The sequence below is a fragment of the Musa acuminata genome, chromosome BXJ3-9, assembly GCF_036884655.1.
Source record: "Musa acuminata AAA Group cultivar baxijiao chromosome BXJ3-9, Cavendish_Baxijiao_AAA, whole genome shotgun sequence".
Lineage (NCBI taxonomy): Eukaryota > Viridiplantae > Streptophyta > Magnoliopsida > Zingiberales > Musaceae > Musa > Musa acuminata.
The window spans coordinates 46,156,526-46,182,717 of record NC_088357.1 but is presented as its reverse complement, the minus strand read 5'-3'; the positions used below and the strand labels follow the sequence as shown (position 1 = coordinate 46,182,717).

The following is a 26,192-nucleotide window of genomic DNA, read 5'->3' as shown; positions in this document are numbered from 1 at the left end:
GATGCGGCCCCGCCACGTCAACTCATGGTGGACAGAGCCATTAACCATCAGGTGACGCAGCGGTTGTCTCGATTAGGATGACTGCATGGCCGAGCCACCCTTGAAATTTAACTTCATTGGTGTCACACCTCTCAAGGGCCTGCCAAGTTGGCCCAACATCTGTGTACGGGACCCACTAATAGCGGGTAATCAGCATCAGCATTCTCAGGGGTGACTCAGCCGGCCGATCGCCATAACCATCAGACGCACCCAAATACCAAAAGAGTCGTTTCTTCTAATCAGGGGCACTGAATGTGGAGTCACCCCTGGACAAATTCAGGGGTGACGGCACCTCCGGAAGGCCTGACATGTTGGGGCCCATATGTCTGTGAGAGATAGTATCACCCCTGAAAGGTTCTCAAGGGTGGTTCGATCCTTACGCAGGTGACAGCCGTTGCTTTCCTCGCACTACGACCCCTCCATCATCACCATCAGCCTGTGACACTCCCTGTGAACAAGCAGCTCTCCTTTCTCTGCTGTTCCCATCGCCGCCGCAGACCCGCCTCCGTTTCCTCCCTCTCTCTCCTCCTTCTCCTTCTGTTGTTTCTTTCTTTGATCTCTTTCCTTTCCATTTCCTTCTCCTTTACTCTTCATATCTCTCCCTCTCTCTTTATACCGAGCCTTACCTCAGTCTGTCTCTTTACTTTCTTCTTGCTCAGCTCTTCTTCTCCAGTCTTCAGGGGAGCCTAAGAGAATAACCCGAAGTCCGGTGCTTCCCTCGGTAACATCACCGCCCATCCCCGGAACCAGTGAAAAGGACCAAGAGCTCGGCGGGGAGTGAGATCTCCTAAGATGGTTGCTGCCATCCCGGCGGCTACCGCCGCCACCCCGACGGCGACCACCCGCCCTCAAGCTCAGAAGAAGATCCCGAACCCCTCTCCTCGCCGCCGCGATCCCATTTGCTCCGCCCGGCCGCCGCTGTCCCTCTCCGAGAAGAACAATGCCGTCGCCCCCAAGTGCCCCCACACCAAAGAGATGGGTTCCCGCTACCTGGCCTCTTACTCCCCTTCCTCATCTTCCACTTCGGTTGCTAAATGTGGCTCCTTTCCGTCTGCTTCGGCCTCCTCCTCCTCGAAAGGTCCTTCTTTTGCTTCTTCTTCTTGTTATTCCGCTTCGACTGTGTCCTCTTCCTCTTCTTCTACTGCTAATTCTTCTCATCGACGCTCCCATTCGCCTCTCCCCACTCCCCGACCCTCTACTCCGGTGGCACTGCCCCGGTCTTGCATGCCCAGCCGATCCAAATCCGTCGACCGCACTCGACCTGCCGATACCGCGATTCGCCATGCCACTAATAACCCCACCGAACTCTCCTCCGCTGCCGCCAGAGTCCTTCGTACGACCACCAGGAGTCTCTCTGTTTCCTTCCAAGGTGAGTCCTTCTCCTACCAGACCAGCAAGGTCAGAAATGTCTCTCCTTCCCCAAACAGGAGGCCGACTCCGGAGCGGCGGGGGCCTGTCACTCCCGCGGCCACTCCGGCAAGGAGCAGTTTTAAGTCGGAGAGTGCCAGACCGTTCGACAACCACCACCGATGGCCCGGGACCAGGACTCAGCAGTTGACTCCACTTACGAGGAGCTTGGACTGCTCCATTGGTGAGAAAGATTCGGTCTTGGCAGCCATGCGATCCCTGAGGCATTCCATAGTTCTCAATGAAGGTGCAAGGAGGGCCTCATTTGACGGTGGTGACCTGTCCCTCTCATTCGACATTGATAGCTTGTCTTCTGGTGGCAATTCGGTGTCACATGAGCGCACTACTCTGCCACCAAGGGGGCGGGCAACATCCCGTGGAATTGATGTTCCTTCAAGGTTTCTGCAAGAGAAGGGACACCGGTTACACAGGTTGTCAGGGCCAGGTATGCCGCAACCATCAACTGGACTGAAGAGCACAGCCCCTACCAAGCTTGTTCCAGCAAAGAAATCACTTGCAAATGGCCTTCTGTCGTCTCCTGCATCTGCACCTTCTACTCATTATGGTTCTTTCAGACCTTCTTCTCCTAGTAAGCTGACAGCTGCCTCACCAAGGGGCATCCCAGGTGTTCAACGGGTGACAGATAGCCTTGTGACAAGCTCCCCCAATGTTGTTTCGCTGCCTGTTAATGCTGCATCAATCTTTAACTTCACTGCTGATATCAAGAGAGGAAAAACTGGGGAGAGATGGATCAAGGATGCACACCAGTTAAGGATATTATATAACCGGCTCTTGCAGTGGCGGTGGGTTAATGCACAAGCGAATGACAACTTTCTTGCTCAAAAATTGGATGATGAGGTACTATGCAAGATTCCAGCTTGGAGATTTAATCTTTGTAGTGGATTATCAAGTTGAAAGTAGAATGTTATAAATGGGAGGGTTTACTAGGTATTGCATCTTGATTAGTGTTTGATTTTCTGAAATAGAATCTCTTCTTTATTCTTAAATTAGAATAATTCATCTATACAATCTAGTGGTTAGTTGTAACAGTAGTCTTTTCACACATAATTACTGTGAAGTACAGATTTGATCTATTGCACCTTATGCCATAAGTTTGCGCTAGAATTTTATGGTTTATTCAATGAGAGTCAAATAAATTTAATGCTTAGCAAAATTAAGAATATAAGTTACAGTACCACAAGAATATCCATGACATTTTTTAGTATTTATGCCATCTTTAGATATCTTTAAGGCATGCTCAATCTGATTTAGTTTTTTGTCATATTATTTTGTTGAAATTCTCTATAACATAAAAAATCAGCTATGCTAATTTTATTAGCAGTTCTGCAGTTGTATCATTCACTATCCTGTCTAAAACGAGCATGAGTTAGTGGTATTAGGTTTGAATAAATTGCTTCTACTCAGAAAATAGATAACTAGTATTCTTTCTTCTTATGGCTAGCATTCTTTCCTTTTCTTTTACTTGAAGCATCACATTGTAGTCTGCATAAAACATCAGCATTTTTTTGAGAAAATCAATTTATATTTAGTGGAATATGCACAAAATCAATGTCTTAGAATTTTTTTTTAGAGAGTGACATTGAACAATATCCCTGCTACTATATATTTATTCATATGTGGACTTTGAAAGACCTTCCTGCTTAGACCTGGTTTTTGGGATCTGTGGTCTAATTGGCTGAAAAAATGGGCCCAACACTACAATAGATTACAGGTTTTGGTGGGCTGGACCAGCCATCTGTGCTATTAGCTGGTCTAAGGCCCACCATTCAAATAGCACTGGGCTCCATTTATGAAAAATCGTCAGGATAAATACAAGTATCCTTTGTTTGTTATACATGTAGTTCTATTTGCACCAGGGAACACACAGGTGTCATATAATTTGCTGTAAAACAAAAGAAAAAAAAGATTGAGCTAGCCTATTAATTATTTCAACTATTAAAGTTTGTTGGATGTAAAAGAACAAGTTAGAAGAGTGAATAAAAGCACTAGCCCTTGTAATATATTATTTATGCAGAATATGAACTAACTTATGAGGGAACACTCATCTTTATTTCTTGATATGATTTCATAAGATATGTTACGCCATAGCTGCAATAAACATAACCAACATTCTTGATAAAGGGTTGCACCTTGTTTGGTTGACACTGATAGCATATCTGGGTCATAACAGCATCAGCAAATTACCATGTCTCAGCACAGGACTTCTATTTTCCTTAAAAATAGTGACAAATTGGTTTCAATCTGAGCAACCTCTGAAACCCTTTCTGGTAGCAGTGTGCTTTGTGGTCTTTTCATTCTCTTGTCTTGTTGTCTTCTGATTCTTTCTGGTTGTAGCATGCCAGTCACCTGACAATTCTGATTTTACAGTATAACTTGATTGTTCTGAATGGCTGGTGTTCTTTATTGCTTTAGTCGTTGGACTCTTTTCAATTAAGACATATTATACTTTTCTTATGATCTCTGACCAGAAATATTTATATGATGCCTGGATAACTACCACAAAAATGCATGAGTCAACAGCAATTAAAAAATTCAAGCTACAAACGGACAGACAAAATGTGAAGCTCAATTCTATTCTCAAGGGGCAGGTAAGATTTTTGTCATTATCTAGATCTCATTTTCTATGCTTAATGCTAGCGATTTTTTACTTTCTTATTTTTTAACATCATTAGGGAGAATTTTAGGGATTTCTATTAGGATTTAAAATTCTATTAGGGATTTCTCATCTTATATCAAGTGCTTTAAGAGAGAATTTTAGGGGATAAAAGGAGAAAAGAGAGATTTGAGGCAGATGAGAATTTATTAATTCCAACCGTATACTTATTGAACTATAAAAGTTATTAAGGAGAAAAGGAAACTCATACTCTACGCAATTTGTCTAAAAGATGACTAAATAACCAGCATAATCTAACCATGTCGGTGGGACTTTTGGATAGCAATTTGTCTCTGATTGGCTCTAAAGATCCTCTACAATTGCCACTAATCTATGATCAAAGTACACTAACATTCCTAGACAAGTTTTCTATTGTGTGCATAGTGGGTTTCCTGTTCTTGCTTAATGGCCTTGGTCTTCTCTAGATATGATGAGGACCCTCTTAGCATTGTTCTAGGGCTACTGTTGAGGGTCACGTCACAGATAAACCTAGTCGTACCCATTTTAGGGGTGATTGGAATTCAAGTAGTGGTGGTTCTATTACATCTTCAGAGCAGGATCACTTACCAAACTACTTTAAGAGATAGTCTGCGCATAGACAAAGAGGTTTAACACTGAATTGACTACTAATGTGATATCATGGAATCTCAAATAGATTGGAGAAGACTCATCAGCACTGGTTCAGTCCTAGGCTTGCACCTAGAACAAATAAGCTCTAGTTAGATCTAGAAATACCATAGTGGGCTACCCAATTTTGCTTGACTCTCTGAATGCTGTGTTGATGATATGGAATTCGACCTTAGGTTTATGTTTGAGTCCGACATCATGTTCAATCCAAGATCAAAGATAAGCTCTAGTCTTTATAGTGAGTCTTATAATATTATTAGTTAAATTAATCCCATCTAACCCTCCTAAATCATCTGGCCATGTTACTTTGAGGTTGAAATACGTCCAACAGAGTTCTGTTTTGATTTGAATTGAACCGGAAGATGTATTGTAGCAGTTTCCTTCTTCTTCATGTAAAGTCATGGTTAATGACTACTTCTCATGAAAAGAAAGTTCACATTGAACTAGTTTCAGTATCAGGATTTGTCTGTCAGACTAGTGAACATTGCCCTTAGTTATATTAATTAATCAATTACAACCAGCACACACGACATATTTGAATGGTACAGTAAACACTTATTTGTGAGTGTTCATGACATTTTTTGGCCTAACATCAATCCTTTATTGGATTATCAACAGGGAAAGAAATAATCAAAGTTTACAGTATTGTAAACAAGCTATGAAGTTAGACTATAATCTTATATATGAACACTGATAATCTCATAATGTTCGACATGGTTACAGTAAAAAATATAGGTATTCATTTTCTTCTGTCTTGTATATATAAATTAAACCCTATTGACTTACAGGTTTAAACTATTTCAAAATTCTTGTAAAGCGTGACTAGGGCATCCAAAAAATTATATGTAGTATGCACCTTCTAACTGAATCCTTATCCTTATATTGTGCTCGAATGGTATTCCTTCCAATCCATGCCATTCTTTGTAGTATACTCAACAGATAGAGCCTAAATCTGCTCCACAATTGGCTAATGCAGATAACCTATCTGGAAGAATGGTCTCTTGTAGATCAAGACCATTCAAGTGCTTTACTTGGAGCCATTGAAGCATTAAAGGCGAGTACTATCTGCCTTCCAATTGTTAATGGAGCAAAGGTTTGTATATCCAAGTTTTCAGTAACAAATGCTACCTATTTGGTATCATCCAAAATTCAGAACTGATGCACTTTCTCTTCTTTCTTAACAGGCAGATTTTCAAGAATTGAGAAATGCTGTTAGTTCAGCAGTTGATGTAATGCAGGCAATAGGAACCTCAATATGGACTATATTGTCTAAGGTTGATGAGTTTGTTATTTCTTATTTGTGTTCCCTTTGATACAATTTTCATTGGCTTTTGCATGCATACTAGAGAATATTAAGCTTTAGTGAAAGAAAATAATCATTATAGTCACTGAAGTTTGTTTATAATTAATACATTCACCTGTGTCTCTTTGGAGCTTGGCAAAGGCCAAAGTTACTAAAAGCTGCATGACTTAAGGTCAATATGGATGACCAAAGTTTTTCTTTCATAACATGAATGATCACAGAGAAGAATGTTGAAATGGGTGTGTGAAATTACTAGGAAAGATAGGGAAAAAAATATTTTTATTCGTGAATAATTAGGTATTGCTTCGATAGACGATAAGATGAGAGAATCATTTAAAGTGATATGGGTATGTGCTGATGAGACTTTCGGATGCGATAGTCAGAAGAGGTGAAATAATTAATATTAATAGTACAAAAAGAGGTAGAGAGAGACCTAAAAAGAATTTAATAGAAACTATAAATAAAGATCTAAGTACTTTGAACTTAATTAAGCATATGATTTGTTACCAATCTCAATGACGACAAAAGATTCATGTAGTCGATCCCAAATGGTTGAAAATTACAGCATTGTTATTGTTTGTGTTGAACATGGATATTAACAAATTGTACAGTGTAACATTATATCATACCACAATGTGGTATAAACTTGCAATGTAATTAAAAATTGGTAAACACATTCCAAACAGGATTAGAAAGCAACATAAGTTATACAGAATAATCTATTGAAAAATATAGTTAATAATGTTATCTAAGAAATACCTAATCTGAAGAAATATACAGAGCTCTCTCCTTCTCTATGAGCTTATAAAATTTCTTAATTCAGAAAATCTCAGTTCATCAGTATTTTGAAATTAACACATAAAATAAACAGATTTTTTTCCTTTTTTTATTTAGGTCTCCTAGGAATTATTCCCTTCCGTCACACTTAATTTGTCATTGGTATAACTATCAAGAAGTTATTGTGTGACATTCAGTTTTTTTATGTAATTCACTTGCATCATGTGAAATATCAGAGTCTGTGAAGTGAGATCTATATAAATTTAGATATACATTGTATGTTTACGTAAACATAACTTTTTTTGATAAATCATTAGGAACATTTGATAAGACCTTTTTGCTAAACAATCAGCGATTTATTCTATCATCCATGCAGTTAAAAAAAATCAACTTTCATTGAACTGTTCACTTGTCCTTCAATATATTTGGTCAAAATCTGGAATCTATTACAGTCTATATGTGCTTCATCAAGTAGCCATCGGAAATGGTCCTTTTGGTGTAATTCCTTCAGAAAACCATTTTGCCCTGTGATTTATTTCAGATGTTTCGAGAAAAACATTTTTCCATGTGATTTGTTTCAGAGATATACTGCCTTAGATATCTTACAGATAATTCTTCAGTTCGCTGGTAGCTTTTAAGAAAATGAGCTGATTATGTAGCATTTAGTACATGGTGCAGCAAAGGAATTTGTCCAAGTATCCAACTGCTATAATAATGCTATTTGGAATCTGTACTAAGGAAAGCTATTTTTTTTCCTTCACTTGAGATCATTTGGACAACTTCCATTTTCTCCAGGTAGAAAGAAGAAGTTCCATGGTGTCTGAACTTGCTGATTTTGCAACCAAAGAACAAGCCTTGATGGACCAATGCAGAAATCTTTTGTCCACGGTATCAGCCATTCATGTGAGTGTTCCACCTCCTCTACTTGGTCGTTGTCGATAAGTTACCTGCTTCTTAGAACTACTAATTCGGTTTCTTAACGAGTCTTGAAACAGGTAAAACAATGTAGCTTGTTAGGTCATATAACACAGCTGAGCAGACCAAGCCTGATTCAATTATAGATGGCAACTTGGCATCATCTAACTACTAACTCCACAGCAGCCTTTCTTTTTCTAACTCGCGACTCTGCAGAAGGCAACAGAGAAGGAAAGCTCATCAGGTTCAGATTGGGTGCTCAACTTATGCATGCAACCATTTTGGTTAAGCATAGGTTAGTTGATTTCCATCATTGTTTGCCTTTCAGGGTGTGAGTTGTTGTGTATATGTGAGACTCTTTATTTCCTGTTAATTTGGTGATCAATCATTATTTATATCAGAATATGAGTTACATTTAAAAACATTCATATGATATGTGTGAGATGAAGAAAAGACAGGTTGAGGATAATATTATATAACTAAAGGATAGAAAGAATCGGATTACATATATTAGATTTAACCTACAACTTCAAATCTTAAACTTTTGAGTTGAATTGATATCTTGCTTGTTGTCCAACTTAGATTCGGTCGTTAGATTTATATTTCTGACCATTTTCATGTGTTTCGAATTTCTCATCTTTTGCTGATAGAATGAAATCAAGTTTCATTATCTTTAACATTTGAAGTTGTCATATGCATCGAGAAGTACAAAATGGTCCAAAGTGTAGGTAATGTTTGAGTCAACGCTTCACGTGCCCAAGAACAAGTCCTGACCTAAGTTTTCCTGTGCTCTTGGGCATAGTCAAAGTCAATCTGGTTGGGCATTTGCCATGAGACTTCTAAGAAGGTGAGTTCAACTGTTTCAAGAAGCTACTAGGAAAGAGTGGGAATGACCGAGACTTCCATTCTACGTTTCCTTCATCTCCCAAAAATCCAAGCCAGCCGTTGACCTGCCCAACTTTCTGTGTGGACGAGTCGTAACTCCACTCGATAAGAATCTACCTAAACTTCTCGTCATCCAGCAAAGACTTCTGCTGGATAGAGAGGGATTTAGCAATAAAATACTTTTAATGTTATTATATTTTTCACATATTAATAGAATTTTTCGACCTTTCATCAAACATTTGACATTAACATGGCAAAATTTAGCATACAAAAGAACTGTAATTGGTTTCACGATGAACTGCTACAAAGAATTGAGTAATTTTCTATACATCGAATAAGTAGCATTTATCTACGAAAAATTGATTGATGTGGTGGAGAGTTGACTCGTTGGAGGCAGTCAAAGTTTATGCCGGAATCAGAAGTCTGGCCTTCTTGAAGGCCATCGGGCTCTGCACTTCCTCCTCCTCCGCCATGGCCACGCACATCCGGCTGACATCCAACGCGAACTCCGCCGTCGCCGGTAGGTTCAGATCGAACCCCTTGCGGCTCGAGCTGGCGCCCTCCGACGCCGTCGACGCGGTGGCCGACCCGCTGCCAAGGCTCCCATCGTAGTGTCTCCTCTTGTGCCCGCCCAGCGCCTGCCCCGTCGGGAACGTCTTGAAGCACACGGAGCACTGGTGCACTTTGCCGCCGGTGGTGGTGGCGCCTGCTGCGGCGGTGGAGGAGCCGGAAGCGGAAGCGGCCGGCGACGCGGCGGCGGAGGGCTCCTCCCCGCCGCTGCTGGCGTTGAGCTTGCGGTGGCTGGCCTTGTGCCCTCCTAGCGCTTGGTAGGAACCGAAGGCCTTGCCGCAGACGGAGCACTTGAACCCGACCTTCGCGGTGGGCGTGGGAGTCGCCGCGGCAGAGGCGGTGGAGACGGACGGGAGGTGGTGGCCGGAGCCGCCGCGGGCGAGCATCATGAGGCAGAGGGCCAGGTACTCCTCCTCGGTCGAGGGGTGGTCGAAGAAACGGTGGTGGCGCTTCGAGCGCTTCCGCTTCGCCCACCCCTCGACGGGCGGGAGCTCGTCCTCGCTCATCTCCGATCTCGGCGGCGGCTGCGGCGGAACCAAAGCGACGGCAGTCTCGACAGTGTCCACGGCCATCCGATTCAGCTCAGAAGACTAAAACCACTACGATCTCTAGAAGCAAAGATCAGAAGCAGCAGCAGGAACAGAGAAGAGTGGCTAGAGGAGGCAAGAAATGGCTCTCGGGGACCTTATCAGTGAAGAGTGTGGCTGAGGTTACAGTTATATAAAGGAGAGGAGTGAAGGTGTGACACGCTATATGCAATCGAGCCTAGCCGTTTATGAGCGGCTCAGGCTAAGCTGGATTGCAAAGTCACTATCAATATCTACATGCGAAATGCGTGTAGAAATTGTCGGCGCTTATGTGGAAGCCAAGCCACAGTTCGTCATGGCTAGAGTCATCAGCTTGGCTACAGTCTCGAAGAGGAGTAACGATGGAAGACAGCCAACGAAGAAGTCAGCTGAGGGCTGCAGCAGGCTAAGTGGAGAGTGGACTAAACCGGTTCATTCTCAAGTCAAAAATAGAGCAAGCAGCAGACCGTTTCCAATCTTCCCTCATCTTGCGTGTCCGGTTTTGCTTGAAGCGGTAGCGGTGCGAAGACGACAAGTGTGGTTCTGGTGGCGTGGGGGTGAGGTGACATCCGTGGGTAGAGAGATGGCAGGTAAGAAGAATATGATTCCGGGAACCAAATGGGGGTCGGCATGCGGCCGCTTTCACGCTAGTCGGCACCTGTCCCGAAGCTGGCTTCCGCGTGGCGGTGGCTCATGGTGGAGGTCGAGGAAGATTCACTGGAGGTTGGGTGGGGCGTGGCATCTTCCTAAGAAGCTTCCACGCGGAAGAAACGTGTTCCTCGTCTTCCTCCCTGGTTACTATATTACAAAGGGCTGCGTGTGGAAGTCTTCCCGCACAGGTGTCCGCTACATGAGTCGTGGATCTCCCATCATCCATGAGGCTGCCCTTCTCCCTGCGTTTCTTGAACAAAGAGGGGATTGTGACTTTTCCCACTAAGTTCTTCGTGTTCATTTACTGAGGTATCATTGGATCACACATATCTGCAAAAAATTATCGATTAGGATTGAAAGGAATTGAGGAGACGAAGTAACACATTGGGAGAACTACGAGTATAAGAATCAAATCACAAGTTCATTGCATAGAGACAGGCCATTAATCTGGACAGAGCAGACCACCTAATTTTTATCATGGAGTGCAGCACAGTTGAGCAATTAATTCAGTTCTCATTCCACTGGATGAACATTGCATTGATCAGGCCAACCACGCAGGTCAGCCATCAAGTCCAACTCATGCGTTCTCCCATCAGTTTCGGTATGGTATGAATTCTTTGACTTTCTTTGATTAATTTATACAAGTATGCATGTGAAGCTCCCACAGTGACACCACTGTGGGAGTCATCGGATAGGGATCATAGTTAATGAGCAATTGTAATCTTCGCCCTTGAGAAAACTACAAGCTTGAGAAGTTGGAGCTTGTAATTATTTGCATAGCAATTTAGGAGATCCCACTTTGTTTTTGTTTGGCTGTGGGTTCATGATTCACATGCTTGTTCAATGCAGTCACTGCTTAGGTGATGCATGACTGAAGAACTGTGTGGTTTTAACGTATGGAACATAAGAAATGGCAAAACAGGAGGAGCTCAATGAAGATTGCATGAAGGTCTCCTTGCTTATTGATCACAAACATAAACTGGAAGCAATGACAAAAATGTGTGTATAAGTTGGTATACAATATAGGATCAAAGAAGGTGTATTAGGATTAAATCAGAATAGGATGCTCTGCTGCAGGCAGTTCTTGTTTATAGGTATCAGAGTGAACAGTGAACTGGATGTTGACTATTAGTTGCTTTGATCTAGATTTTGACTTTTAGATGCATAGATTTTCCTACAATGCTATCCACAGTAAGGATGTTTCCAGAGTTAGAACTCCTAAAATAAAGGCTTTTGACTACTCTCTTTCTTTCTTTTTTATGTAAAAGAGGTAGTTTTACCTCATTGTTATCCATGAGAAACAAAAGAAAACATGAGTGCCAGCTTAAAGTTGATTTCAATCCAACAGAACTCTTCAGAGAATATGGTAGCAGAGTTATTCAAAAGGATGAGAGAAGGAAAGCACCTAACAGGTGAAGCTTGATATCTGCCCTTCTTCCTCTGAAATTTTAGATGACCCTCAAATGATATAGTCTTCTGCTGAAAGAAGAAGATGTATCTTGCATGCCAAAGAACCCACCAAAAAGGTCCCAAGAGTATCTTAATTCTATGTCTTCTGAAGCATGCCTTTGTGGGGAAATGTCTTCTGCATCTATTCCCATACTTTTGAAGCTAGAGAACAATGTAAAATAAGATGTGCAACAATGTATGTGAGGAACAATAGCAGGGTCTGTCCTCTGTCCCGTGCTGGGCTGTCTCTAGTTAGGATCCTTATGTGGATGACTAATCAAGAGAAGGCTTTGACCTTAACAGTGAAGTGTAAAACTTCTAGCAACTCCACCATAATTGAAAACCCAGAAAGATAATTACATTGTTTGATCTCCTTGAGGATGAAATCTCCAATTCCTAGTCTCCTTTGCAACAAAGGACCATTTATCAAGAGGTTGAAGTTGTATTCACTTTGGAAAGATTCTGTCAGTGATATGCAAAGTCTGACATTCTCAAGTTATATGACTCCAATCACATGTATACCAAATGATATTTGTGCTATGCTATGCAATGCAATCAGATGAAGGTTATAGACAGGCACCTATCAACCTATATATCCTTACAAAACCTTCTCTCTTAGCAGCCAGGAACCTTCTCCCAGTACCATAGAAGGACAATTAGACAGGAAGTGTATTATGTTTTCTGAAGTAAATTAGCCAAACATTTAGAACCAAACTAAGGAATTCAGAAGCATTTGCTAAATTTCTGCAAAATACTAATAATTATTTTACTGCATATTTATCAAGGGATTCTCCAGTAGATTACATGTGTTTTTCCTACTTCCTTGTCTGTAATTAGAACACAGGCAATCCTTATCTGATTCTGCTATTTTAGTTCCTCTAACTGTAGTCAATCTTCTCCTGTTTATAACACCAGATTCATGTGCTCCACATCAACTTACCAACCCATATGGGAGCTGACACAGGATAAAAAATGTTCACACAGGTAACTTGTAATTCCCAATTTGATCTAAAACTATGAAAAGAAAATTGACAGTATTTGATGTTGGAATTTGGGGATAAATGAGAAAGTTATCTATAATTAACAAATTCTGTCGGGCTTTGAAGATTTCTGATCTTGAAGACTTGCATTTTAACAAGAATGTACTGGAACAGTGAGGTGGGGATGGCATTGTTAGAGAAACGACTGAAACACTCCCTTGATAGATTATCACTAGTCTACTACTATAAATCTACTGATGAGAAGCTCTCATCATTCTCCTACCTTTGTGAATATGCACAGGTGCTCAACAGTAGTTTAAAACAAGGTATATGATTTTGAATAATATCGTTTGGTATGGACGGTGTATACCGATACGTGGACTGCTCGCTACCGGACAGAACGTTTAACATCACATCGTATCAGATGATACAGGGTTATGTTGGATGGTAACGATCGAAATTTCGACTGTTACCACCCGGCACAACTCGGTAACAATCGAAATTTGATAACGGTCGATTTCGACCATTACTACTTGGTAACAGTGTTTCAACGGTCAATTTGACCATTGGAGCCCTTTCTCATAGGTTTTTAAACTCGTCTTCTCTTATATTTTACTCTATTTCACTCTCATACTCTCTTAAACTATCATAATTTTTTTTCTCATATTTGCGCTCTCCTAAACTCTATAAAACAATGATTTCTGAATTGAATCAATACTTATTTAGGAAGATTAAGATGAAGAACTTTCTAATCAAGAATTATATATTCTCTTTCTTTAATTAGAGGTATATATATATATTATTTTTATGTATTTTCAGATGATTTTACACCTAAATTAGGTGAACCACTCGATATGTCCTGATGCTCGATACATAGTATCTTACCATATCGAGCCAAGCTCGAAATATCAATACGATACGGTACGGTATTTCAATCCATGGTTTAGAGATGGTCTCGATGAGAGATGACATATAGTTAGGTATACGAGAGGTGCCTAACTTTGATAGATATTTGAGCTGTCCCGCTATGATTGAATCTTTCTTTCCAAGAATCTAAAAAAGAATTTGACATGCTTATTTACCAAAAGGACAAAGATGGATTGTGCAAGAAGCAAGATGTGAATGAGCAAAACTACTACCATATTGTAGCTTTTAGATTCTGGTGAATGTAACAATGGCTATATGATGACCAATTTGATGTTTTCTCAACCATGCATTGAATTATATGTAATGATCAGAATTGAACAGTCTTCTGTCGACAGAGTGACGAATGCTATTATGTTATTTTCATGGATCTGTACTTGTATGCTGCACTATTATGTTGCTTTCTTGAGACACAGACAAATTCACCAATCTCCTTCATGCAGTGAAAGCTCCAAAATTGTTAGGATTAAATGAACCGATATTATGGTGTGCAATTAAGAATAACAAATAAATATTTTTTGAACAGATTATTATGTTTCATATGTATATTTAGTTGTAATTTTTGCTGCAGATGTAGAAGAAGGTGTCACCTTCTGAAGGTAGACAACTTCCAGCAGAAATAGGAGATTGATAAGAAATTGCCACAATGAGTCAAACTCCAATGAGGCATGGCAAAGTTCATGAACCAATAAGCATACAAGTTGTTGTCATCAATAAAAGGTTGTTTCTCATGATGGCTTATAAGACATGACAGTTCCACTTTCTCTCCATATCTCATACCAATATATTTCAGTGATCTACAGCAATGCTGAAGAACTTATATGTCATCTCCAAGGGTGAAATGATTACATCTTATGTTATTAAAGAAAAAGAGCAACAGCAGTTGCAATACCCTCAATGGCTGGCTGTTCTTGAAGCAAACTCTTTGGTATCAGTTTGTATGTTTGATCTCTTTGCATATAAACTGGGTTATGAAAGAAAGAACTCATAATTCATGATTAGTTTGATAATTGGCTGTAGGTTTTAAGAGTTATGGGGTGTTGGTGATTGGACTATTTCCAAACCCAAAAAGAAATTGAGATAAAGCTTTCTCTATCTTTAGCTGCTTGAAATAGGGACTATTGAAATAAGAAACAATAAAACTTCTATGCTGGTATATATATTTTAAAGCTAAATTCATTTCAAGAGGATAAAATCTAATTGGTGAGTAACATAAATGTAACATGAATCTGATCTCTTCCATTCTCTAACATAATATTTTGGGTTTCTTTGAGAACCTGGTAGTATCACTGGCACAAGTTCCTTCACATGTGATGTTACTACTGTACCTGGGAAAAGATTTCCAGTGAAGACCTTATCTTAATTCATTTGGTAAGATAAAGGATCAAAAAAAATAAAAGAGAAGAGAGGACAATGGCAGTTTTGACTTTGTGTTGCTGAAATCCATGTGAAGCAGAAGAAAGAAGAGGTTGCACTTATTAGCAACCACAACACATTTTTTATATACTGAGCAAGTCAAGGTGGAAGGAGGAGGCATTGTACAAATCAAAAGAGAGATCAGGCAACTTCCAAAGTCTTTCAAATCCTTCTGGTCGAACTACTGTACTATTGATCAGGCAACTTGAGAGATCTTCTTTCTCGGGAAGATCTTAGCATTCATTCAAAAGAACAAAAAGAAATGTGTTAACTGCATAGATATATAAAGAAATCTGCAGTCAGATCTCCTCCAAATCAAAAGAATTATTATACCCATGAAACTTAGCATTTGAAACCTAAGGAGTGTAGCCAGATAAGCTTCTTTATAGAGTACAAACAGCACTATCAAATCCCTCAGGCAGCCAGTGCAAACAATAAATGAAACACCAAAAAAAGATTCAAACCAGAATGATTGAAGGGGAAGAAAAACTGAAGGCAAAGAAGAAAAGCAAAGATACCAGCTGGTTGTGGAGGAAGAAGTGATCCATCCATATATAATTAATGATATCTCAGAAGGGAAGGTACTGCAGTCACATGAACCAACGCACTGCAGAAGGCAAAATGACTCAACTGGGGAGCTTCAAGAGGATGACATCTTCTTGATGACCAAGGCGAAGAGAGAGGCAATGTTTATCTGACTCCATTTCCGCTGCGAACTACTGCTTATGACTGCTACTTCTGCACTGTAATCCTGCACACCATTCACTTTGCTTGTTCCATTCGACAGTCTTCCCTCCTCCTACATCTCCTATGCTCGACGGTGCAACAGGGTATGATAGCTTTCGGCTCATTGAAGAGATACAATGTAATAGGGACTTCTCCTGCCTCTTGAAACACCCTAATGTCGATCATCTCATGCACATAACAATTTAAATTAAAATCTATTTGTAAATGTAATTGAATGAACGGTGTAGGTTGCAGAGACATATGATTCAGTCTATGTAGCCTATTGCATGTGTGATGTGAGAGGAGAATCCGCACCTCGAGGTGGGAGAGGTCTCAAGACATTGCTCGTTTCGTCGTTCTCCTTTGTTTTCTTCAAGCAGAAGGGTTTACTCCGCTCCTCCCCTCACCCCTAGCCTTCGCCCATAGTCGCTCAGCGTATTGCTGAGGTTGCGGATGCCGCTGCTCTGCTGCAGATGGGCTGTTGAACAGCTGTGCTGAGACTGTAGCCACAACTGCAGCGCCACCGGCCATCCGATCATACCCCTGGATCTGTGGGTAACTGGTGAACATCTCCTGCTCTCTTGCAGCCACGGGGGTTTCCACTGCGGCCTGGTGCATCTCTGGCATTTGCTGCCTTTGATGCTGATGCTGCCCGCTCATGATCAGCATCTGCCCCTGGGGCCATGTAGCAGGCGCCGAGAGTGCCAGCCCCGTTCCAATACCCATCCCCCGAATCCCGAATGGCGACGGAGAAACACCCTGTAGCTGGTGATGGTACTGATGGGGAAGATTGGGCCCGAACGCGACGGGGCCAATGTAGGTGGAGAGCTCCCGCTTCGCGTTACTCAGATCATGCTGCACCTCCTTGAGCTTGTGCTGGAGGAGGTAGATATAGCCGACACACCCGTGGACGGGGTCACGCAGCCGCGCCTCCGCCTCGTATGACAGTGACGCCACCGCGTCCTCGCGCTGCTCTGGGCGGAGTTGCTTGAGCAGCTTCGCAACGTTGCTCGCCCCGAAGACTCGATGCACGTTGGCGAACTTCGCCGGCTGGTCCGGCGGAAAATGTGGTGCAAATATGCACTCGGGCGTGCACTTACGCCTCAAGAGCTTGCACGCCGCGCATGGCGAGCTCGACGACATCGCCCTCCTTACTTCCCTTGAAACAGCAAAACGAAAGCATGAATCGAAGACGCACAGAATCCTCATCCGAAATAGCGAACCTAAGAACAATCAGATAAGCTTTTGTCCTCTTGAGGAAGAGAAAGTAAGCCTTTTAGGAAGAATGATGACAAAAAAGCAATAATTAGGGTTAGGGTTTCTTGTAATCATTCCAAAGGATGTTAGGACTGGCATCTATGACAAAGCTGTTCGACCTAAAGGTCCAACCCATAGCTAGATCTGGGTGCAAGAAAGTCTTCATCTTCTTCACTCTCTTCCTCTCGTGTGTGATGGAAAGCAACTACAGTTAGATCAGCGCAAACAATCTGTAAATTCGTTTCCTTATCTCAAATCAGGAACAAAAGAAAACCAAACCAAAACAAAAGACACTAAGATCAGAGAGAAAGCGCTGAGGAAGAAGAAGGGGAAAAGAAGAAGAGCATGAAGAGTCTTTGTTTATGGTGAGAGAAAGAGAGAAAATGATAAATGAAAAAGGAGAGCCAGAAGAAGGGTATTTGTTTACCGACGACTGTGTCTGCCTTCAGCCCGCTTGGATCGGAAGGATTTCCGCCACTTCCTATGGAGATGGTAGGTTGCAGATCCCAACACAAGCGGAGAAAGAAGATGATGAGGTTAAAAATAAGGATATAAAGCAGGAAGGAGGAGGAGAAGTACGACTAACTCCAAGAACAATAATTTTCTCTCCTCTCCATGGCATCGACGTCAGCCAACTCTCATCTCAACTTGTGCACGACTGGATGATCCATTAATGCGTCTGGTCCGTAATAATAATAATGGAAATGTTGCAAGATCATCTTTCATTCTGTGGTGTTCCATAGGGATAACCATGCCCATTCTCTTGCCATCTGGTTGGAGCCAGCTTGATCTGCCTTATTATTCCTGCTTCAAACCTCAATCTCTTTCCATTCTGCTGGAGATACTTAATGTTAACAACTGGAATTTTTTGTTTATGATCTTTTCTATGTTCACAAAATTGCATGAACCTAATCCAAGGATTCATTCACATACATATTTGATGATTTCTGATATGGTAGAAAGGGAATATGTCTCCACAAGAAACCTAAGTTTGTGAAGTCAACTATTTCTTTAGATAAGATGGTGAAATTTTCCCTAGTAGATAATGTAATGTAGACATATGGCAAATGCCTAATGTAGTTACATGTTTACATTAGTAACACATATGAGTAATGTAATCCACATAGGGCCTGCAATAATGTGCCACAAAATGGATTAAATTTTGAAACTTAGTAATCCAAAAATAGGAAAAAGAGAGCAATAGTGTCTTCATCTAGTAAGACTGAAACTCTTGTTGGATCACATGTTTTCCTCAAGAGAGAAAAGGAAAATAAAAGGTCATATGATTAATAAGTATATATTTTTTTTCTTAGAGAAATTTGATATTACAAATATATAACTTAGATTCAATAGGTACATGTTCATGTTGGTAAGTGATGGAAACCCATCATGCTTTTTTAATGATCATATTTATGCATGCTTCCACTGTTGTTTTAGCAAATCAAATAGAGGTGTGTAACACACATGGAAAGTGAAATATGTGTAGGATTTGCCTACTTATCATCATAATAGCATTTTTCTAGCCTGTTGAGATTGAATGAGATGTATATGTAAATTACTACACACAGTTGCTAGGGACCTTCATTATTGCTCAGAAAATTACAAGGCTTGTCTCAGTATATCAAATTATGAAAGGATGACTGTCGGCATACTATTTTGATATTATTTTATGTTGTCATCATTGTTCTTCTTGATATAATAATATATTTATCTTTGTGTAAAATATCTGTGTTGGAGGATAAATACCACTTCTTTCAAAATTTGGTAATACAAGCTTACAATTTTAACCAAGTGATTTTTGTCTTTCTGTTATTCCTAATCAACATAATGATAAAAATTTGAGATATTTATAAAAATTCGAGCCGATTTTAAGGTGCTCCTCAACCTCTATCTTAATTAAGTGATCCGAAACTCAATTATGATAGAAGAAGACTAAGAAGAAGCAAATTAATGAGCCATTGAGGTATTCTTAAGCTCAATAATTAGATCATAATTCAAACTTATATCATGTATAGGTTAGAGCTAATTACATATTATCTTTTGTAATTGACTATATTTAGTATTCTTATCTCTATACTTTCAAGAGTTATATTGAGATACTTATACTTACAAAAGTGAAATATTGAGATCCCTATACAAGATTAAAAAGATAATTTCATATGGCTAAAAATCAAGAGAGAAGGAGAGAGGATAATTTTGTTAGAGTAAGGAGGTTAAATGTTTCACTTTCGTAAGTATAAGGATCTTAATATAATTTTTAAAAATATATGGACCATAATGCTAAAAATAACTTACAAAATATAATATATAATTAGCCCGATAGCTCAAGGATAAAATCAACATCCATGAGAGCAGACTCAGTTAAATCAAGTTAGATACTAGCATTAGAAGATGTGGAATGTTCAGCTACACAAACTGGTGCTCCATCAGCATCATCTGTCATCATCTTCTGGGCATAAGAAATTCTATATGTTTTCGGAAAGTTTCTTAAAGATATATAGTGCTTTTTAGTAAGCCTTAACAATCATGCAATGAGTACGAAGTGTTTCATTTGAACTTCCTATAAACATCGGATTTGCATAAGATTTTTGGGCTTGGAAAATAAATTCTTACAAGATTTCTTTTATAGATTTCGGTCAGTGAATCAGATCTGCCTACAAGATTTTATGTAAAGCAATCAATCACCAAGAAAAGAACTTTCTTGGGCATGTTTTGAGAATCTCACGCTCAAATCACCACCACTTCTTTTGTAGGTAATGGAGGACACCTTGCTACTCCATATGGGTCTCCACTTGCCTCTTTCATAGGGTCAAGAAAAGATATTTGAGCTTAAAATTGCATTATTCTAGCAAACAAAGATGACCATGAACGACTTCATCAGAACATGTGATCTGCTCAAGGGAACAGCTTCTTCCTTAACATAGCCAATGAAGTACAATGCATCTAATCCTAATTAATATCAATGTGGCATAAAACTCCAGCAGTAGCTGTTTAATTTCTTGTCCTCAACTAAAGTGTTGGAAAAGGCCATAAATGATCCTCGCATTTTTCGATCTCTCTGAGGCTTAAGCTCGATCGGATCGACACTCGATGGAGGTCCAAATTGTAGCAAGGGTGTGTGTGATACAGAAAGCAATTTTGAAGGCTACATATCAAGAAAAAGATTGTAGATTCCTAGAGACACAATTGTAGTTGTGGGCTCACTACATCTCGCACAGGTGATTCGGATCTTTGCATGCCACCAGTGAGAGTGACACTTATTGTCCATTACCACATCCTTTGGAAATGGAATATAAGATATGGGTTTCACCTTCACTGCATGATCAAGCAAAGAAGTTATAAGCAAAAGGGGCTCAAAAAGAGTGTTTCATTGTTCTTTTCTCTACTGCTACTGCTGTCAATTATGATATAGATCAGAAGGTGTGAACAGGCAACGATGATGATTTGGATGGCTTCAGCATTTTTCTTGATTGAAGGGAAATGGAATAGTGACATTATCTTTTGTACTATTCTTGTCAGATCACCTTCGTTGTTGTGAATCCATGAAAGCTTTTGCAGTAGTGGGGCTTTGGCCATCGATACCGATGGCCAGTTGCAGAATTGGGTATCTCTCAACATCTAATCCCTCGGGAATACCACTGTCTGGTGGAATAAGAGAGTCTGAAAAGACGGCAACGTGAACAAAAGAAGAGGCCAGCCAAAGAATCTATCATGTTCAATTTGTTGAGGCATACAAGCAGCTTTTCCACCTCCTGCTGATTCTGTATTAAGAGACTGAGTAGTCCTCATTCAGGAAGATGGATGCATGACAGCAAGTAAATGAGCTGGAGACAAGTTCAGTAAAGTAGTGTGGAAGTGTCTCAGATGGCAGCATGCAAGGTTATAGGCATTATACTGGCAAACAGTCAGCAGAATCCACGACAGTATCCAGTTCACCATGCAAGCAGGCATGACTTGGTTTTGGACAGGAGGCCCTACTCCACCTGAAAAGATTCTTGATGCTGAGAGGCATTGTTTCCTGGGCAGATGCAGAGGATGGAAACTTCTGTTCAAAATATGATAGATGTAGCACAAGATGGAAGATGAACTTGATGAGAAGGAATGAGGCAGAATCACAAGCAATGCTTTACTACTTCTGTTGGCAAAGCATTACTACTTCTAAGAATTAATGTAGACTTCCGATACTGAGAAGAACTTGTTTAATTAGCTTTTTCAGCATAAAAAGAAGAGAGGAAAATATATATCAGTAAAGAGAGAGCATTTTGATTCTTCAACTGATTAAGATATGAAGGTTTAGTGTAAAAATTCATTAAGAGTTGCCATCTAAATTGTGAACAAATGACAGTAGACACAGAGTGGTATAAAATGATCTGAAGTTACATGCTGTGAATTAATGCAATATTGACATTATAGGAGAAAGCTGCACCTTTTGGTAATAGAATTGACATATGAACTCATGAACAGAATATGATAGCAGAAGATGACACTCCAACTGACCAAGAAAAAGGGATAACAAGAGAAGAATGATGAATTTATTATGGGCACAAATAAGACAATGTTATTTCGAAATAACAGTGCTTATCATATGTCGTAAAGGAGCAAGTCAACGGATTAAAATGCAAAGAAACTTAATGTACTTCGAAAACATAAAGTTCATTGAATTAGACAAAGGAAACTGAAAACAAAAAAAAAAGAGTTGTTCGATATCCAAATAAAAGAATACTGATATCACAAGATGAAAAAAATGATTCTGGAGAATGCTCATTTCAAGTAACCAAATAGAAGAATACTGAAAAGATGACACAAATGAGACAATATTCCCTCGAAGATGGGAATGATACTCATAATCTGATATCATTAAGGAGCAAAATAGATTCAAGAAAGCCAAGAAACTCAGAACTTGGTCAAAAAAGATGAACCAGTGGTTTAGGCAAAGGAACTTGGAAAGAGCAGTTTATATCCAAACACCAAGTTTCTAACAGCTTTACTTGTGTGCTTCCCACTTATCTCACACTAGGCTAGGAATTCAGATCACTGAATGAGTGCCAGAGTCTTAATTACTCAATAGTATCAGCAACAACATCAGATATCATAGCCCATCTATCTTGAAGCACACCAAATAGCAGAAAAGAAACTTGAACAGACCAAGTTTTGGCCAAAATTTGAGTACCAATCATGTACAAAACCAGCAGAACCTTTTTATTCTAGGGGGAAGTGGCACAGCATTGTCAAAACAAACCTCAGTTTATCCAATAACAAAAGTTAATTAAAGAGGAAAAACTAACAGTGCAACACTGCCCAAAAGTCTCATGTGAGGAGGTCTAGGACTCCACTTGGACAAAAACTATCCCCCATTTTTCATTTAAACATGAAATTATAATCCAATCAGACCAGATCCTGCCCTGAATTATATCAGCAAAGACCCTGATATCTATATACATATGAAGTATTATGTCAGTCTCTTGAAAGTGCACCTAAAATTCTCTCTTCGGGTTGTACCTCTCATATATCAAAAGCATCCTGTTAATTATGTTCAATGGCAAAATTTTCTCATCTCAAGTTATAGTTCTCTGACTTCTCATCTACTTCCTCACAGCTATCTCCAGCATTAGCAGAGATCGCATGGTTAGAATTAGCTAACTGAAGAGGGCCTTCAGGAGAGCCAGAGTGGGAAGCACTCCGCGGTAAAGTAGTGTAGTTCTCATCAGGAACACACAAACCTCTCATAACCATAACCGGTTGGCTAATAGCAGATGTAGCATTAGGCATCTTTCGAGTATGCAGTCGGTATTTCTGAAAATAGAAAACAAGATTCTCATGTCAATCCACCACAACAATCATAAGCCCATGATAATTAAGAATTAGGAAGTCATGACGCAATCTATGTAGAATTTAGGAACCACCTGCAGATGGCTTTTCACTTCATCATTGGTGAGACCATCAACTTTCATCAGATCTCTAATCTGCTTTGGAGTAGCCACTGCATTAAGAACAGTTACAATCAGATCAGTGGGAAAGGAGAAAATTAAAGGATAAAACACTGCACAAAATGCAACTGTGATCAGATGAATATTAAGGAGAATTGTAAGTGCCTGACCTATAACCACAATTTATGAAGAGAAGCTTTATTCAGATTGAACTATCACAATATTAAAAGAGATTAAGCTGCCTATTTCAGATTTCTGCTACCATATTTTTTTTCCTCTACCTATATAGAAATGAAATAAAAAATATTTCCTAAAATCTCTCCCTTCCTCATGAATTATGGAATAAAATTATGTACATATTACAGAAAGATAAGATTTTAATTTAACCTTGAGGTCCACCGAGCTGTTCAAGAGCAAGGACAAACCGGCGATGGAGCTCCGACGACCAGCACCGCCTCGCCTTCCTCGGAAGCTGCTGCTGCTGCTGCTGTTGCTGCACTTGCAAGCTGAGGTGGGCACCTGAGATCGTCGGAGCTGACACCGGAGCTCTACCGACGCCCTTAGAGCCCGGGCCACCAACCGGGTGGTCCTCAACGGTGGCAGAAACAGGGGAAGAAGCGCTGTTGCCTGCAGGTGACAGCAGGGAGAGGTCAGGCAGCATCACCGTGGTCTTCGTCTCCTCCTTTGATTTGATTTTAGGGCCGGATATGCCCTTAAAAGGCACGAACGCGCCCCTGCCATTCCGGCTCGTGGATTCCAAGAACAAGTTATCCTCCTTCTCCTTCTCCTTCTCCTCCCGCTGATCCCGGCTTCCACTTCTCTGACATCACAACCAAATGATCCATTTGAGAGAGAGGGAACGAGAATCTTAATCCAAGAGAACACCTTCTAAAACTGCCTCTTTATACCTCTTCTGTAACGTTCCTATCACTGTCGCTCTTGTCTTCTCGAGAATTAACACTCCACAGCTGAGCAGAGCTCATCCAGCTCATCTTATCCTTGCAATCTGCTTCCGGCTTCAGCCTTCCCTCATCCTCGCGCTTATGCTGAACGGGAATGACCTCCTCGAAGACATGCGTGGGCCTCCCATCCCGGCACTGCTTCAGCTCTTGCTTCAAACCTTCGATCACTGCAATCCAGAATAATTCGTTCTAAAACCATAAAGATCCGATTTTTAAACCATAATCGACCCCAGAAAAATCTAAAAACGAGAAAAAAGAAAGATACAGTCGGTGAGGAGAATCATGCAGAGAGGGAGCTCGCGTTTGAAAGCCTCGATCTTTCTCCTCTCCTCTTCTAAGCTTCTCACGTACTCCTCCAGCTTCGCCACCCTACCGTCGCCGCTCTCGAGCGCCGCCGCCTCCTTGAGTGAGCCGCCGACGGCTCTCACGGCACATAGATTCAGGTCCAGTACGACATCCGCCACCGCAGATCCCATCTCCGGCCCGCCACGGCCCCTCCTCCTCTCTCCTCTCTCCTCTCTCCTTCTCCCTCGATCTCTCGCCCGGATGCGAACGAGAACAAAAGCCAGCCACAGCGAGAAACAGAGGGGACGTCCGTTCTATATAGAACACAGCGCAAAAGAGAGGAGGAAAAGGTCCGGTTCAGGCGAACCGGGCGAGGGGCACAAAAAGACCGGACAAGTATCGGGCTCGAGTCGTCGCGTACCTAACACGTGACGCGTCCCGTTTCCCGCGGCGGTCCGACTCGCCGAGTCGGCACGGAATCTTATTCCTAATTCCATTTTCTATTTTCTTTTCCTTTTATTCTAATTTCCCTTTTCGCTTATTTTTTGGAGGTGGCGTGAGTTTGGGTCCTCTCGTTGATTCTAATTTCTTTTATTTTTTATTTATATTAATTTTACTTGTAGGACAAGTAAGACGGCGTTGGATGAGGTTCACATCTTCTCTCCTTTACTCCAAGGCTGAGAATTACGTTAGAGATTATTCATATCACATCAATCTCATCAAGACAGTGCAATCAAAATAATGCATCCAATTTCTACGTAAGTGATCACAACAAACATATTTCCAACACATCGGTGTCACACAATATATGATCGTTATCATACAACGATCACGAGGAATGGCTTTATGGTTATTTTGTGCGAAGGTGAGGGGCAGGATAGGGAAATCAGGTGGCCGCCCGCGAAAGCTTGTCCGAGCCGATAAATGTGCGTCGCGTACGAGACTTATCGGATCCCCACGGAATAGGATCGCGCCACGTGGTAAGATCCGACGCAGGCTTTTCGCCTGCCGAGGGGAATCTTTTCCTCTTCCTTCCCTTTTTGATTTATTATTATTAATTGTTATTTGCTGGCCAACATTTTAGCATGCAAGAAAAAGAAAATAAATACACTAAAATACACTCAACTGGTGGAAGCATTTGATTGATCAGAGGAGATTATTAGAATTTGATTCTGTGGGTTGGATTGATAAGGATTTGGGTGAGTGGTGCCCTTCCTTGATGTGGATGGAAAGGATGTGGAAGGGAGAGAGAGAGATTTTGGAGGAGTTAATTGACAAAAATCTTGTAGCTATCAAAGATTCCTCTTATTGGGCCTCACATTTTCAACTAATCGAAAAGTAATAATTAATCTAAGAAAAATATAATTATTATTCTAATTTTTAACCATCACCTATGCTCTCAAATATGAACTTAGATTTTTTGTCTAAATTTATTTTAAATATGATCAAAATAAAATTTATGTTTAATGATAAAATTATGTATGTCCATGTTCACTTATTCATAATTTAAATATGAGATTAGGATTTGAGTCATAAAAATAATTTTTTGTGTATTTAAAGATAAGATCGTATATATTGACCCTTTTTCAAATTTTATAATGATGGGATTGAAAATTCGAGTCTCCGTAGAATACGTATTTTTTTAAATAAAAAGATAATCATGATAAACTTGAATATCAAGAAAATATGACTTCAAAAACTACTATGTAAACTTACAAAGAATTCTTCTAAGTGTGTATTTAAGATCATAGAATCTAATCATGTGATCATGTATTTTTTTCTTTTTATTTTGTAAAAAAAAGCATGAGGAATGTATCCTTATTGAAGTCCCAAAGGACTTTTCTTGGAATCC

The 26,192-nt window shown here is 40.3% G+C and overlaps 4 protein-coding genes across 5 annotated transcripts; 1 reads left to right on the top strand and 3 right to left on the bottom strand.

Moving 5' to 3' along the window:
* Positions 1-459: 459 nt before the first annotated feature.
* LOC135650284 (protein SNOWY COTYLEDON 3-like) lies at positions 460-8,090 on the top strand. Its single transcript, XM_065169580.1, has 6 exons — positions 460-2,304; positions 3,936-4,055; positions 5,724-5,840; positions 5,932-6,021; positions 7,623-7,730; positions 7,823-8,090. The coding sequence occupies exons 1-6, from the start codon at positions 832-834 to the stop codon at positions 7,886-7,888; spliced, it is 1,974 nt and encodes a 657-aa protein (XP_065025652.1). The 5' UTR covers positions 460-831; the 3' UTR covers positions 7,889-8,090.
* Positions 8,091-8,886: 796 nt separating this feature from the next.
* LOC135650285 (zinc finger protein AZF3-like) lies at positions 8,887-9,901 on the bottom strand. Its single transcript, XM_065169581.1, has one exon. It carries the CDS (start codon positions 9,767-9,769, stop codon positions 9,032-9,034), a length of 738 nt encoding a protein of 245 aa, XP_065025653.1. The 5' UTR covers positions 9,770-9,901; the 3' UTR covers positions 8,887-9,031.
* Positions 9,902-15,489: 5,588 nt separating this feature from the next.
* LOC103999125 (LOB domain-containing protein 36-like) lies at positions 15,490-17,836 on the bottom strand. 2 transcript variants are annotated; one of them, XR_001975511.2, is made up of 2 exons: positions 16,225-17,523; positions 15,490-16,081 (listed from the first exon to the last, which is right to left on the bottom strand). XR_001975511.2 is itself a non-coding variant. In XM_018818023.2 (2 exons), the coding sequence occupies exon 2, from the start codon at positions 17,050-17,052 to the stop codon at positions 16,282-16,284; it is 771 nt and encodes a 256-aa protein (XP_018673568.2). In that variant the 5' UTR covers positions 17,053-17,068; positions 17,594-17,836; the 3' UTR covers positions 15,490-16,281. The 2 variants fall into 2 exon arrangements, 1 of the variants encoding a protein (XP_018673568.2); XM_018818023.2 differs by adding an exon at positions 17,594-17,836 and having other exon boundaries at positions 15,490-17,068.
* A 4,450-nt stretch (positions 17,837-22,286) lies between these two features.
* Positions 22,287-24,641, bottom strand: LOC103999124 (transcription factor HHO2). The gene is made up of 5 exons (XM_009420784.3): positions 24,321-24,641; positions 24,002-24,222; positions 23,481-23,913; positions 23,070-23,146; positions 22,287-22,959 (listed from the first exon to the last, which is right to left on the bottom strand). The coding sequence occupies exons 1-5, from the start codon at positions 24,529-24,531 to the stop codon at positions 22,717-22,719; spliced, it is 1,185 nt and encodes a 394-aa protein (XP_009419059.2). The 5' UTR covers positions 24,532-24,641; the 3' UTR covers positions 22,287-22,716.
* Between the last annotated feature and the right edge of the window lie 1,551 nt (positions 24,642-26,192).

Excerpts from the sequence above, each read along its gene's own strand:
- LOC103999124 (XM_009420784.3), bottom strand. The coding sequence starts at position 24,531 with ATGGGATCTGCGGTGGCGGATGTCGTACTGGACCTGAATCTATGTGCC. Across the intron at positions 24,223-24,320 it reads CATGATTCTCCTCACCGACT|TGATCGAAGGTTTGAAGCAA; the intron begins GTATCTTTCTTT and ends TCTGGATTGCAG. Across the intron at positions 22,960-23,069 it reads AAGTGAAAAGCCATCTGCAG|AAATACCGACTGCATACTCG; the intron begins GTGGTTCCTAAA and ends TTCTATTTTCAG.
- LOC135650285 (XM_065169581.1), bottom strand. The coding sequence starts at position 9,769 with ATGGCCGTGGACACTGTCGAGACTGCCGTCGCTTTGGTTCCGCCGCAG.
- LOC103999125 (XM_018818023.2), bottom strand. The coding sequence starts at position 17,052 with ATGTCGTCGAGCTCGCCATGCGCGGCGTGCAAGCTCTTGAGGCGTAAG.
- LOC135650284 (XM_065169580.1), top strand. The coding sequence starts at position 832 with ATGGTTGCTGCCATCCCGGCGGCTACCGCCGCCACCCCGACGGCGACC. Across the intron at positions 2,305-3,935 it reads CTCAAAAATTGGATGATGAG|AAATATTTATATGATGCCTG; the intron begins GTACTATGCAAG and ends ATCTCTGACCAG. Across the intron at positions 5,841-5,931 it reads CAATTGTTAATGGAGCAAAG|GCAGATTTTCAAGAATTGAG; the intron begins GTTTGTATATCC and ends CTTTCTTAACAG.